Genomic DNA, 14,251 nt, shown 5'->3' on the forward strand with positions numbered 1-14,251 from the left:
ACGAATGGCCATGTACTCTTGCTAACCACAGAAGTATAGCTCATTCCAGAGGGATCAATAAACTGCAAGTGGAAATCTTAGAAAAATGATGCTCTTTTGGTTGCATGAAATATTTTTCATAACATGCACTACTTTGCAGTAATAAAATCACCATAGTTCCATCAAGAAGTATCTTTATAGGACTGTGATTGTGTAAGAATCACACAAAAGAATATTGCTCTGTTTTACGGGCTTGTGCTAATTTTCCTTAAATGGCTTTCTCCTTATTGTATGTAACATCTGCACTGTGGACATAATCTGGCATAAGATGAAACTAAAAAAACCAAAAATACCACTGAGTATGATAAAACTTATCTTACAGTTGTGCAGATAGACATTTAATACAATCAAATAATGCTTACATGCAGCTGCTCAAAATATTTTTTTAATAAAAAAAGGAAGTATCCAAGTCATGTCTACATTGTATCAATATATAAACCAATGTAACAGGCAGTGCTAGGTTTCAGTTTGGACAAGAACAGGTGTGCAATGTTTCTGCGTGCCAGACACTAAGCCCTGGCCCTTGGAAACCCCAATAAGCACAGGGCCATACTTCAGCTAACTACTGCACCAGCAACAGCAGGGGCAGCACCAAAGGGCATGCCAGCCACCATGCAGGCCCTGCAAGGAGAGAGCAGAGAAGCTGGCATTGAACAAGGGCATACCAGCCACCCTGCAAGCCCTGAGAGGAGAGGGAGGCCAGTGCTGCCCTGCGCTCCCACAGACACCCTGTCTGCCCCAGAGAAAGCCCTGGAGAAAACCCTGGGCTCCCCAGAGACAAACCTGATGGCTGCTCCTTTATGTCTGTCACCACAGGCAGGTGAAGCATGTTGCAAATCAGTATTCATTTCAAAACATGGGGCAAGTGGTGTTGCTGCAGAAATGGGTCCAGGATAGGAAGTAAAGATCTCCTCTACTTGTGCAAACTGTAGAAGTAAACAAGAGCTCAGAGGCATTAGGAAAAGACAATTTCTTGACTTCATCCCTGAATCCATTCCAGTGCTGACACTCAGCTATTCCTTGCAACTCAGTGTGTGCTGTGCTGCAGAGGGGCTCTTTCCCACTACTGCACTATGAAAGAAAAACTATGGTCAAACTCACAGGCAAAAAAAATCCGAGGAATGCAGCCTGGCCAAAGGAAGGCTATTTTGTTCTGGAGGCCAGAGTGCAGTGGAAGGGGGAGGAAGGTGGACAACACAGAGGGGGAAAAAAGGAGGACAAACAGGAGAGGACTGCCCACATCGATGGAATATTTTTTAAAAAAGATTTTATCAAGAAAAGAAAATATTGAAATGTTCAGAACATCATAGTCTCTATTTTCATTTCTGTCACTCCCAACAATGACACTGCTCTTCAGCATGAGAAAACAAGAATTCACTGAAGAATTAGGATACAAAGAGGCAGAAAAAAAAATATGTCAGTGTTCCTCAACTCATGTGACTAGAGCAGTCAGGACAGTACCTCTCAAAGAAAAAAAAACCAACAACAACAACAAAAAAAAACCCCAAATCCAAAACCCGAACACTCAAAAAACCCCCTTCCTGTCCCTAGACTTTCTCACCTTCACAATGTCAGATTTCCAGTGCAGACCAATCTTGCTTGCTCATTTAAGAAAAAACCCTAACTTTAAAGCACTTGCCAATACGCACCAAAGCATTACATTTGCTGACGATGTTTAGCATCATGTCTCACCAACATCCAGATGAACCAACATAAAATGCACTCTACACCACTGCATGTAACACAAATGCAAACTGAAGAGGCTCTTCTTAATGAAGAGAATCAATTAATAGAATCAATTTCCAATTAAGACATAGAACTGTTAAGGAAACAGAACAGCAAATCTGAAACTCTTCCATGCATGCAGAAACAGATAGTTTCTCATATCTTTTGGTGCTTAAAAGATCACTTATCTGTGGGGGAAACAAAAAAAGAAAAAGAAAAGGAAGTCTACAATTTTAGACCATAAAAAAATGGTAGTAACTCTCACTGGAATGCAAGGAACATTTGCTTGCTACAATTGTGTATCTGCATCCTATTTTTTGCTGGGCAAACATGATGGATATTTTCAAGATTAGCCAGATCATTTTCCAGACTCACTGCATGAACAGAAGATGGGACTCTCACTATCATCTCTATGCCCTCCACAGACAGAGCCTCAAGACAGGAATACGTCTTACCCTCAAATTTATTGAGATGACTACAGGCCCACAAGTGGGTCTCATTTAGTGACCTACTTCTGCCAGCACACTTGCAAGGAATCAGTTTGACTTAGACAGTAATTTACCTTTATTGCTTCCCTGCTTAAATCCTCTCTCTCAACCTACACTTGCCTAAAAGATGTTCTTGTCTTGAGAGATTTCAAATAATCTTGAAGCTCTTTAAAAAACTCATAAACTAATTAAAAATATACAATCAGTTTAACAGACTGGCACTTATACTTCACCTTGAGAAAATACAGACCCCCATTCAACTTTCAGTGAAGCTCACTGTGAAACATCACAAAAAATTAGGCATCTTAGTCTCAGGTGGGTGAAGACTGCAACATCTAGCTACTTCACACCTCAGCACCACTTGTCATACTGTCTCAAACACAGCTCTGCTTGGGAAACAACTTGTCTCCTTCCTCAGTCTGGTATGGCTTGATTGGAAAGCCCGGTCAGCTCTCACATGCCTTGCATTTTTCACAAAACGATAGTTAAAGAGTTTCAAGAGCACAACACCTTCTAAATCTCAAAAACAAAATTACAAGGTGTCCTTGAAAAAAACCGAGCCTTTGGCAGTGCCAACAAATACATTTCTTCTGCCTATTTAATGATTTGTTTGTCCTGCTTCAACATGCTTTACAAACATTTAAATAAAGCAAAGAAGACACAGACAATGATATATTTTAAGGAACAAATTACTCTATAGAGAAAATACAGGATACGTTCTAAGGAACCAAACCCAAATCCAAGAACGACTAGAAACATACATTTGCATGTGCAGGTGTTCATATAAGCACATACCACGAAAGGAAGTCACATCTAAGTAGCTTCCCTGTCAGCTACACTGGATATGTGCCACGCAACATGCACAAGCCACTGAAGTGACTGCACAGATAAACCTGTAAGGTTAGGGCAGAAAGTAAAATTAGTACTTGCTTTTTGAAAAATACACATCTGACGTTACCTAACTGTAGTATTATCTGCTTCATTTTACTAATTTATGTGAATGTCTTTAAAAAGAGAAACATCCTTTAACTTCACAGCTAATGTCTAGAAGTCAAAATTTAAATTGCCTTTTCAGTAAATTCCAATTAATGCTTCATGCATGCTTTCATTTCTTACTATGCATCCTCAGAGCCACCTCTAGATAATTCTCTTAACTTCTAGTCGTCACTGTTAAATTCACATTTTCAAATGGCAAAGCAAACAAATCTTCAGAACAGCTTTTTTTTCCTTGATTTTTTAAAATCACTCCAATGTCATCAAGTCTTTATATATCAAATAAGCAAGATCTGAGAAACGTGATCATGGCTAGCTCTGGAGACATCACTGGAACTTATTTCTTGTCTACAAAACAGCATCAAGAAGATTCACAGGAAGCAAACAAGGGACAGATTGTGCTCTTCTGCCATACAGCTGAAGTAGTGTCAAGACAGTGAGGAGCTATCACCAGCCACATCCCGGTCAGAGACCAGATGGGTCTCCACGCTGACCATAATGTCAGTGTGCAGGGGCTGCATCCTCCCACTATGGCATTTCTGCATACCAGTCACAGAGCTGCCCATCTTTCAAGAGTCAACAGGAACAACTGTTTACAAAGCCAGATGCAGAGTTTATTCCTAATTCAGTTACTGGTAACATTTTTTTATATTCTTCAAGTTCTTATTCTGCTGACAAGGAAAGAAAATTACAGTAATAATCAAGTCAGTTAGGCTGAGTTGCTGCCCCTTTGCTCATTGTCACCAAGACATACAGAAAAGTAATACTTTTACTTAAAACACTGAGCAAGGAAAAAGGAGTTAAGAAGTCTTGCTTTTCTTTGATCTTCTATTCCTATACAAAAAAATTATATCTTCACATCCTTTTGAAGTCAACATTTCACAATTTCCCTTATATATTCTCATTTTAGCAGGGTAAGACACAAGAAAGCAATAAAAGGCTCACAGGAAAAAAAAATGTACCACACAAAAACATGTTCCTTTTGAAGGACAGAGACACAACAAATTAACTTCTCACCCAGTATCACCATTTCCCTACCATGCACTTATTAAGTATATATATACAAAACCACATACACAAACTATGGGTCTCAATAAAGCCCAGAAAAGTCAATGAGTATATCTCCCCTCAGTTCCTTGAAGCTTTGCATCAGATGTTTAATTTAGGCTATTTTATTTCACTATTCAGCATGCAGAGACACATATATTTTTGCACCTTCTTAGCAATTTTTCTCTTGGGCTGATTTTCCTACCTGATCTCTCAGTTGTTGAACAGAAGTCTGAAGGTTGAGAATTTGGTTAAAGAGAGGACTCTGCAGCACTGATTTTAATAAGCCCAGTTTCTCCTCGCTTGCAATGTCACCTCGATCCCGAAGTTTTGCCTGTAAGCGCTCCATGGCCTGGAGGGCTTGATGTGTATCTGTAAGGAAAATCATTCCTAGTCAGTAATAGCTAGAAACTGCTACATACAGGCAGGTAACAGGTTTAAATTTATCATTTTATGCTGTTAAAACTACAAGGGGCTTGAACAAAAAATCCGAGCCCAAACATGCATCATGTCTAATGAAATAGGAAGTCGGAGGCATATCACAGAACAGAAGTCAATGAATACTAAATTTTTGTCCACCACCAACTGGATTACAAAAGTGAAAGATTCTTCATTAAAATTCAGTTACAGGAACTGTGTACAGACTACTGCAAATAAGAAGTGAGAAAAACTACCATAATAGAAAATAGTTGTCTTTTTCATACAAAGTCTTTTAATTCTTGTGAACATTAAAACAATTACATGAAAGCAACAGGCTAAAAAGGAAAAGACATTAAACAAGTGATGGTACACCTTTCGTTTTCAAAAAATAGAAAAACCCAAAACCATCATGTATTGATAGGCACAGTAGATTTCTTTTTAATAAATTTTCTCTCATCATTATATACCCATGTCCTAAATCTATCATGCATGTTTGATTTGGCTGCATAAAAATATAGTAATATAAGTAAAAGGATTACCAATTGTTTCCAACATGTTTTTTCTGTTTCTCAGCTTCTAGTCCAGCAATGGTAAACGGCAGCAAACACAGGATTTCTGTAAAAAATAAGAGTCACATAAACAGAAGCACTAAGCTCTGAAAGAGAAGAAAAAAAGAAAACCAGTCCGCAAAAAAACAATCCACAAAAAAATATTATCTCCTTGGGTAATGAAAATAACCTCAGAGGTGACAATATTCTGTGTTATTTGGAGATTAAAACCTGCCTGAAAACTGCTTTTAGGAATATACTTCCTAGTATTTTTGAATTTCCATGTCAAAGCCACTGTCTGCATAGTTGCACAAGATGTCCTGCATTGCTTTAATCAGAAGCTGTGAATCATAGCTGTCACTGATACTTTACAGTTTCATTGCTTTCCTTTAGAGTGATTAATAAAAAACATTCCCTGCAGGATCAGTTTTGAAACTCTATGTTAACAAATTCAGATGCATGACCCATAGCACATTTTTTAAGTGATCTTTTAAAAAGAACAGCTACACAACCCAGTCTTCCAACCTACACACACCTGTAGGGCTCTCACACTAGTCTCCACTGTTAATGCCTACTGGAATTGAGAAAGATCCAGCTGAAGGCTGCGTTTTCACCAGAGTGGGTTTCCAGTAGAAGATTTTGCACAGGGAGGGAGAAATTATGAAATTGCTTTGTTTATTCCTTTTTGCTGCTTTTTGGGGTTGTTTGGGGGTCTTCTTTCAAGTGTGTCTCCAATGGCTCAGAAATTCATAGCGACTGAATATGTTTGATGGAGATGGACAGCTGAGGAGAACTGAGGAATTTACATATCACTGCAGATGTAACAACTGAGCTGTACATTTTATTGTCTTATCTTTCACAATGCTGTTTTTGTCTTCTTGATAGCAGGAAAGCACTTCAGCATACCATCCCAACTTGAATCTGGTGAGTTTACCTACATGCAGAGAGCTGTGGTCTCCAAGTACTTGGGGAAAAAACAGGTTTTCTTGAAACTTTGTGAAAAATAAAGAAAAGAATGGTGTCGATAGACCTATGGGTAAGACAGACTAACTAAAATTCAACAGGATCACTAGTTACAGAACCTGAGCAGACAAGCATGAATCAATCCTCCCAACAAAAGCATGAGAACAGCTGTTAACAGATTTACTTAGAAGGAACGCAATCCAGGATGAACATTTTCACCAGCAGTTTGTGCAGAAAACCCAAGTGAAGAGAGTTTTAAATAGTATCAAGCTTCATAGCCAAGACTTGCCTTGGTTCGCTATGTATGAGGCTTTGAATCAGTTTATTTTACTGCATTTCAACCTGCCAATATATTGGTATAGAATCGCCGACCCTCCTATTTGGGACAGTGGACCACTTACGGACAGAATTCAAATCCTTTGAAATCAGACTTCATCAAAGTAAACTCACTCCATGATCCAAATGATGCATACCAGTGACAAAAAAAAAAAAAGCCTTTGTGAAACTGTGTTTTCCCTTGGCAAAGCAAATCCCTGCATGTGATTACCAGGTCTGAAAACCAAACCAAACATCTTGCATTTTCACCTTGTCGCTCTACGCTCACACCTATTTCACATGGGAAGGGCTAGATGAGATTATTTAAACATTATGAAGGTAGTTGTCTTCCCTAAACCGTAATCAGTCACAGCTTTTCCTTCTATATTAACAAACTACTGTCACTTCTTCTGTCCAGAGACACTATTTACAAATAGTGGCATCTATGTCAGGCTCATAGGTGTTTTTCTCAGTGACAATGCCAAGTAAAGAAAGCAGTTCTTTCCTGTTTCACTGCAGCTTTTCCTCTACAGTTACTCTTGGGGCTGTGTTGTGGACACAACCAGACAACTGTGCAGGAAATAACCCAAAAACCAACAGACAGATTTGCAGTATTTTCCAGTCATTTCAGTGCCATGATTCTACTTATATCAGTACTATATGCACAAGCATGTAGCATCACACATATAACTCTCATGCTCTGAGGAACCTAGTCAGGAAAAATACAGGGTTCCTGTTCTGCCTTAGCTCCTTGAGAAGTAGTGCTGTTAGAAGTCACTATCTTTTGGAGTAAATGGATATATACTGTGATTGAACTTGCCTAAAATCACACTCTTGCTGTGCTGTGAACAGCTTATTTTACAAGTGACAGAACAGACAAGGTCACCACTGTGTTTGTATAATCTCAGACGTACAAACTCTAATGACTTATAATAGAAGCCTTCTAAAAGCAGTCATGAGTCCTAAACATTCACTTCGGGTGGACATGACCCTATCTGATACTTTGCAATTAAAAGAAGTCCTTAGCTCTGCTAAGACACCCAAGATATGCCTTCTGTTTACCTCTTGCTTTAGGGATAGGAATACAGCTCCAGAGATACCTTAGTATTTAACTCTCGGTTTATTCTCCCTTTTTGTGCTTATATTGGTGGGGAATCTCTCCTCAGTTGATCAGCTTAATGCTTTTGTCAATTGCAGCACCGAGCAGCAGCAAGACCAAAATTGCTGTCAGGATGTTTTCCTGCAGGATGTTTCCTCTGATGCAGAAGCAATACATTGAGACAGACGACCATTTCTGTATGTCGCAGTACAAGATGACCCCTGTTCACTCTGCCCACACTCTGAAATGGCAAAAAAGCCATGTGACCCTGCTCCTGCTGTGCCACATTCATGCTAACAAGTGGGATATGTCAGCACCAGCTTAGTGGCATATTAACATATATATACAAAGTACAGGCAACACAAGAACATATCTGTCCATAACGCACCAGAGACATACCCATAACCACTACCATCCTCTTCAGCTTCTAGGTATTTTAACAACATCATGCTGGGGAAAAGTAGGGAGGCATGTGTGATAATTTGTCATAAAGGTGGAAGTCGTATCATTTGCTACAGTGAGTATTTTTATCATGCCACCACAGATTTCTGGATGCACCAGTGAGACATGTAGTTCTGATCTTCTATTATGCATACTTCTAGCAGCCTGTATCACGAAAGTCTGAAGCCAACCATCCCTTCTATATATGATAAAAAAATTGTTCATGCCACAAAGAGCCTACTAGCTTACCTCAAAGTAGATTTAATTGTTTTTGTATTTTAGTGCCAAAGTTTATGAATCTCTTCTCAGTAATAAAGACACAGACTCACTTAAGATTTCTTTATTGAAGAAACATTGTTAAATTAATAACAAATTAAATTCACTTTCAAGTTTTTAAAGGCACAGATATCTGAAAGAAATGGCTTTAAAAAGTGTCCATCTTTTTCCTCCTGGTTTGTAACAGGATAGTACAAAACCCAAGGAATTTTACACGGGTACATAGTAATGAGAAACATACCATCTTTTACTAAACATGCACAAAAGTTAGAGATGATTCCTTTCAAGCTTGCACTTCTGAAATTTTATTCTTCCCATGCTAACAAACAAAAATGTGTGATACACCTATTTTTCCTCTCTTTCTGCTGCTCTTCTTCTACAAGGTCAGTGGCTAGAAAACAGTTGGCATGCTGCAGCTTCGGTTTCTTTGTGCCCACTCCTACAACACTAAAATTTACAGGCATCAGAATTTAAAAAAACAGATAGGAAATTTATGTTGATCACCTCCCTTCAACTGCAACCATGCAAGCCACTTAGCTAAACAGCCAAAAGAGTCACAAAACAGGAAAGACGACCCACTTCCTGAGATTACTTTTTTGTATCTGATCATGTCCTACAAGGACACTTACACTGATGGATATTCCATCTACTATTTCACAAACCCATTTTAGATAACACCCTAGAAACTAACGCTTATAGCACTGGATTAGTGAACATGCGATGCCAAAGATAGAAAGCACAGTAATAGGCTTTGCCCTGTAGCTCCTGCATTACTTGGAAGTGCTCTGAGGATACAGCTGAAGTGCTCTGAGGATACAGCTGAAATGCCTATCTTAAGAGAGATCTCTAGGCACAAACTTTGGCTTGAAACTGCTTGGGATTAGAATGAAATCTGTTTCTATTAAGCAGTACAGTAATCACAACATGCATTTTACAGCTGCCAGGAAGAGCAACTCAAAACTTCTAATCTGAATTTCAGCAGCAGGACCTGGATTTGGCTGGGCCAGAGATATCCTATCATACTGGATTTTTATCCCATGTTGTTTCCCTCTCCTACTTTTCTTTCTATCACTCAAATAGGCATGCTGTGTAGCACTGCCTGGCATGGGAACAGAAACCAAACTGCAAAGATGTGGAAGATACTAATTACTGCTATTTTTTCTGTTTTGCCTGCCATTTCCAGGATCTCTTCTATTTTGCCCAGTTACTTCTCCCATGCTGACTACTTCTCTGGAAGAAAATGAAGGGGATGTCCAGACTCCTTGTGGGGACAGTCCTGTCAATATAAAGGCAGTGGAAACTATTAATGGCAAACTGAAAGATCTAAAGGTTTTCTGTGTATTCTTCCACTGTCACAAAGGCAATTTCATTGCTGAATACAGCGCTTTCTACGATCATTACAAGGACCTGACAACTGTAGCCTGTCTGGTATAGCCTCCCCAACTCATAATGACAAGAGATACACATATTTGAACATGCAGCAAAAGAGTATGGAACTAAATGAAGCAAACAGCCAAACAGTGACCAGCAAGAAAAGGAGGATAAGCAAGAAATAGAAAGGAAGAAAGAAGGATAAAAGAGGCTAGCCTACTGTTTTACTGACAGGACATGAGTTTGCCAAATTCATATCAATCACTTGTGGTTTCATCAGCCAATATACCCTGTACTGCGCACTTCTGGGTAACAAAGGAGACGACTGATTGAAATTTAGGATTTAATACAGTCAAAATTCAGTGCACTGTTCCACAAGGAATAACGTAGATTTCCACTGACTACCTGTAATGTAACAAGCAAGCAGGAGAAGCCTGAAATTTACATATAAAAGCTATGCTAATGAAAATTGTTCTGGAACATTCAAGGAAGAAATAAAAACGCAGTTCAGAAACTAGTGCATAGCCTGTGTTAAAACTACAAGCACTTTTCTTTGAAAAGTGACATTACTAGCCTCTTGAAATTTAGCACAACACTGAATGCATCAAAAAGATTAGAGTAGTGGCTCTCTATTTAAGAGCACCGTGATAGAGCCAAACAACATTGTGCATTTTGAAGTAACTATGAAAATACAATTTTGAACATTCAACTATTTTTACACCACAGTAACGTATTAAGGAAATTTGCAATGCTTTTGCATGAACAAGCAACCTAATGTGTTTAATTAATAATGTTCCATAACACTATAAGGAACCCTACACAAGCATAATATCCACATTAGCTGATGTATAATTGCAGCTGGGAAATGGGCCTAAACTATACTTAATGCTTTCCATTACTATTCAAAGTAATTTGTAAAGAGTATCACAAAAGCCACGACATAGTACGGGAAATTTTTAGGAAGGGGATTTTGTTTGGGTTTTTTTTCATTAAGGAAATTAAGACATAATATGTTAAAAAAATTTCATTTTAAATATTTTAAATTGAAATTAACTAGAATCCCTTCTGACTTTTGAAAGGCAGCATTAGTTTCAGAAACTGAAAAGAAACATTACAGTACAGACAGAATATATGCAACAGTACATACACTGAATTAATGTATAAATCCAAGGCATGGTTAATATTGCCTCTTCACATTTTCAGCACAGGCAATTGATTACCATATTCATTAAATTCAGTTAAACCTGATGAAACTGTTCCTACAACTGTTGCATCTCTTACTGTATACTGGATTGCTCAAAGAGGTGACAAGAGCATACACAAATGAATAAATAAAAAGCCCCACTGAACAGCTGACAGTAAGCTTTGATGAAGAGTCGCCATTTTCCTTACAGACTTGAAAACACAAACTTCTCATTGTACATTGTGACAATAATGGGCGGGTTATTAAAAAAAATCATTAGAGCATGCAACAAGATCAATGTCTCAATGTCTTAGGTGTCTCAGATGCCAGGATGGCGTCTGAAAAGCCTATAAAAAAACCTGCTTCAATACTGTCTAGGCTAAAACAGCGTATTTCTGTATTAACTTCGGAATGCCAACAGTGCAACAAAACTGCCCTTACCAATCATGATACAGTACAATGTCAGCATAGCATCGTATTGGCTTAAAGTGCATCAGCAGAGTGCTCAAATATAAAGGCAATTAGAAAATTCACTGTATACACTCCACACAATTTTAAATTTTCTTACATAAAACATGGAGCAGGTGATTAAAATGTCTTTAGTAACATCTCTCAATACACTAATTAGTGTTATCTATTACAACAAAACAATTTACAGCGATCTGTGTGACTGAGTTGTATGGTATTCCTCTCTGAAGAATTCAGACACAGAGAGATGGAATAGAAAGCTCATCCATTACTATATAACTAGTGATGCTCTCTTTTCCTAGCGCTGATACCAATCTAACTCTCCTAGTGCACTTTTCTATGAAGAGAGGGGAGAATGCACCCAGTTTCTGATGAAAAAGCTTCTTGCAAGCACAAAGGAAGCTATCAGGAACACCAGTGAATATGTATGTTACAATTAACAAGCTATAAAAAGAGAAAAAAATCATATACTGAACAATTCTGAAAATTAAAAAAAGGTGATGTCCTCTGTCACAAAAAACAACATTGCTAAATTAAGATGGATAGGTCCTCAGATATTTTCATTTTGTATTCTTCTGTTGCATCACTTTCCACTTCCACAGAGGCATCATATAATATTTTCAAAACGATATTTTAGCATTTTCCCATTTTTCACTTTAGATGCTTCCCTCCCAACAAGTTGCTGTAATCTTGGAAAATGCGTTGCTGATAAGGAAACCATACAGCATTACATAATAAGACTTGACACTCTTCAGCTTGCTTACAGTAAATCACTGCTTTGCTCTGGCAAGAGATTCCTGCTACCCTTTCTGGCAACAAAGCCACCAAGGGAGTTTTCTGTGCAACAGTTTACACTAACAAAATCTCCTACATATGTTAAGAAGTAAAAATATAAAGGGATGAGTTATTATTTGTAATAGGAAAAGGAAAAAGAAAAAACCCACCAAATACTACAATATTGTTCAGTCAAATGGAAAATCAAATCTGTTTAAAGCGCTACATAGAGTTCAAATGCTCGGTTTTGTAACTCTTCCATTGACTTTTTCTTCCTGTAAATCTTTCCAGTAAGGTAGGGAGGTAGTGGCAGCATGGGGGAAATCACACGAGAAACAAACCATCCCAAAAAGCAGACGCTTCCCTGTGCACAACCAGATCCACCAAAGGGCAGAACTGAGGTTTGCGCTTCGCCTCTCCGCTTCCACTCTGCCAAAATGTCTAAATTCAGAACCGGGGGGATGCTGAGAGAGCCACAGAGGGGCTGGGCCTGTGAAAACCGCCAACACCGGCACTGCACCAGCCACCGGCGAAAGTAGCCGAGGGCCGGCGGTGGCCGCGGCGCGGTGAGTCCGCTGGCCTTCGCTCGGGCCGGCTTCGGCTTCGAGCGAGCGGCGCCGCCGGCCCCAAGCGCGGGGCGAGGGCCGCAGTTGCGCTCAGCAGCCCCTCCGGGCCGCAGCCGTCCGCAGGTCTGCGGCGGCAGCAGGTAGGGAGACCGCGCCCGGCAGGAAACACCCCGCCAGGGATATTTAAAAAAAAAAAAAAAAGGGGGAGGGGGGAAAAGAAGGAACGAGCAGAGGTCCCTGCGGCAGCCGGGAGAGGCTCGGCTTTTGTTTACGTGAGGATGACTCCCCGACAGGCCGCTAGAGCCCGCGGCCCGGCCCCCAGCGCCGCTCCCCGCCGCCCGCGGACTGCTCGGCCTGGGGCGGGGGAGGGAGCAACAGGCTGAGCCCCCCCGCGGCTCCGCGGCCTCCTCCCTCCTCCAACTGCCCCCTCTCCCCGGCAAAACCTGGCGGATCAATAGAACAATATTAAATGGAGCTTCGCGAGATAAACATGTTTCAAAGGGCTGCTCGGAACTCCAGCGACCCGGCGCGCCCCTCCCCGTGCCCCTACAGGGCGACACCGGCGGGCTCCCCCGACTCCCCGCCGCCCGGCCCGGCGCCCCGCTTACCCCGGCGGCTCGGCGGGCCCCGAGGCCCGGTCCCGCTCTCCGCCTTCGCCCTTCCAGCCCCCAAGTAACGCCGCCGAGCCGCGCCGCGGGGGAAGCGCGCTCAGGCACGCCCCGGCGGCCTGAAACCTAATCCTGCCCCGCCGCCCCCCCCGTCGGCCCGGCTCCGGCCCGGCGCGGCGCGGCTGGGCCGTCCCCACCAGCGAGCGTCCAGGGGCTGGCTGTGGGCGGCGGCCCGCAGCGCGGAGCGGGACTGCCGCTGCATCCCTAGAACGACGGAGCTAGAAGGGGGAATCAAGGGGGTTGAGAGTTTCCCGCGCCGCTCCCTCCCCGGCGGGTGGCGTCGCAGTCCTTCTAGCTAAGTTTCTCGCCCCGCGGCTGCTGGCGAGACGGATGGTGAGGCCCAGCGGGGAAGTGCACGCCTTGCCGGGGAGCACCGAGAAGCTGGGCTGCGCTGGTTTTCCCTCCTAGGGTTGCCGGGCTGGCAGTTTGCGGGTGAGCTGAAGGCGGCGGCTCGCTCACGGCTGCCGTGCTTGGGCAGTGGTGTCTTCTCCGGCTCTCCCCGGCCCCGCGGTGGGCCGGCGGACAGACCCGACTTGCCGCCGTGGTAGCCACAGGCTTTATGCCTTGTGGTTCAACGACGAGCCTGGTCTGGAACGGAGGAAAAATGGGAAATATTTGGAAATGTAAAACCAACCAAACAAAAAAACAACCAAACAAAACCCTCTAAACAATCCAAACACGAATAGCCCACGATGAAGTTAGGCAAAATGATAGGTAAGGAAATAGGGCTAGTGAAAGGATGATTTTTCCACTACACGACAGCTGGTTAGTTAAACTAACCTGGTTAACTGCTGTTTAGCGTCTCATCAAAAGGAAAGAAGATACTGTGCATCTTTCACGTCTTTTGCTGTTTTGCTTTGCCTGCCA

General features: G+C 41.5%; 1 protein-coding gene across 17 annotated transcripts in view; it reads right to left on the reverse strand.

Annotated features, from left to right (window-relative positions):
• Nucleotides 1-13,469, reverse strand: part of MPDZ (multiple PDZ domain crumbs cell polarity complex component) — a 90,711-nt gene extending 77,242 nt beyond the window's left edge. For all 17 annotated transcript variants that reach the window (XM_062017273.1, XM_062017272.1, XM_062017271.1 and 14 more), the window contains exons 1-3: nucleotides 13,325-13,469; nucleotides 5,252-5,327; nucleotides 4,498-4,664 (exon numbers count right to left, since the gene is read on the reverse strand). In XM_062017273.1, coding sequence (XP_061873257.1) covers nucleotides 4,498-4,664; nucleotides 5,252-5,267 — 183 coding nt within the window. In that variant the 5' untranslated portion in view covers nucleotides 5,268-5,327; nucleotides 13,325-13,469. The remainder of the gene's footprint in view (nucleotides 1-4,497; nucleotides 4,665-5,251; nucleotides 5,328-13,324) is intronic.
• Between the last annotated feature and the right edge of the window lie 782 nt (nucleotides 13,470-14,251).

The sequence above is a fragment of the Colius striatus genome, chromosome Z, assembly GCF_028858725.1.
Source record: "Colius striatus isolate bColStr4 chromosome Z, bColStr4.1.hap1, whole genome shotgun sequence".
In the NCBI taxonomy this organism is placed as follows: domain Eukaryota; kingdom Metazoa; phylum Chordata; class Aves; order Coliiformes; family Coliidae; genus Colius; species Colius striatus.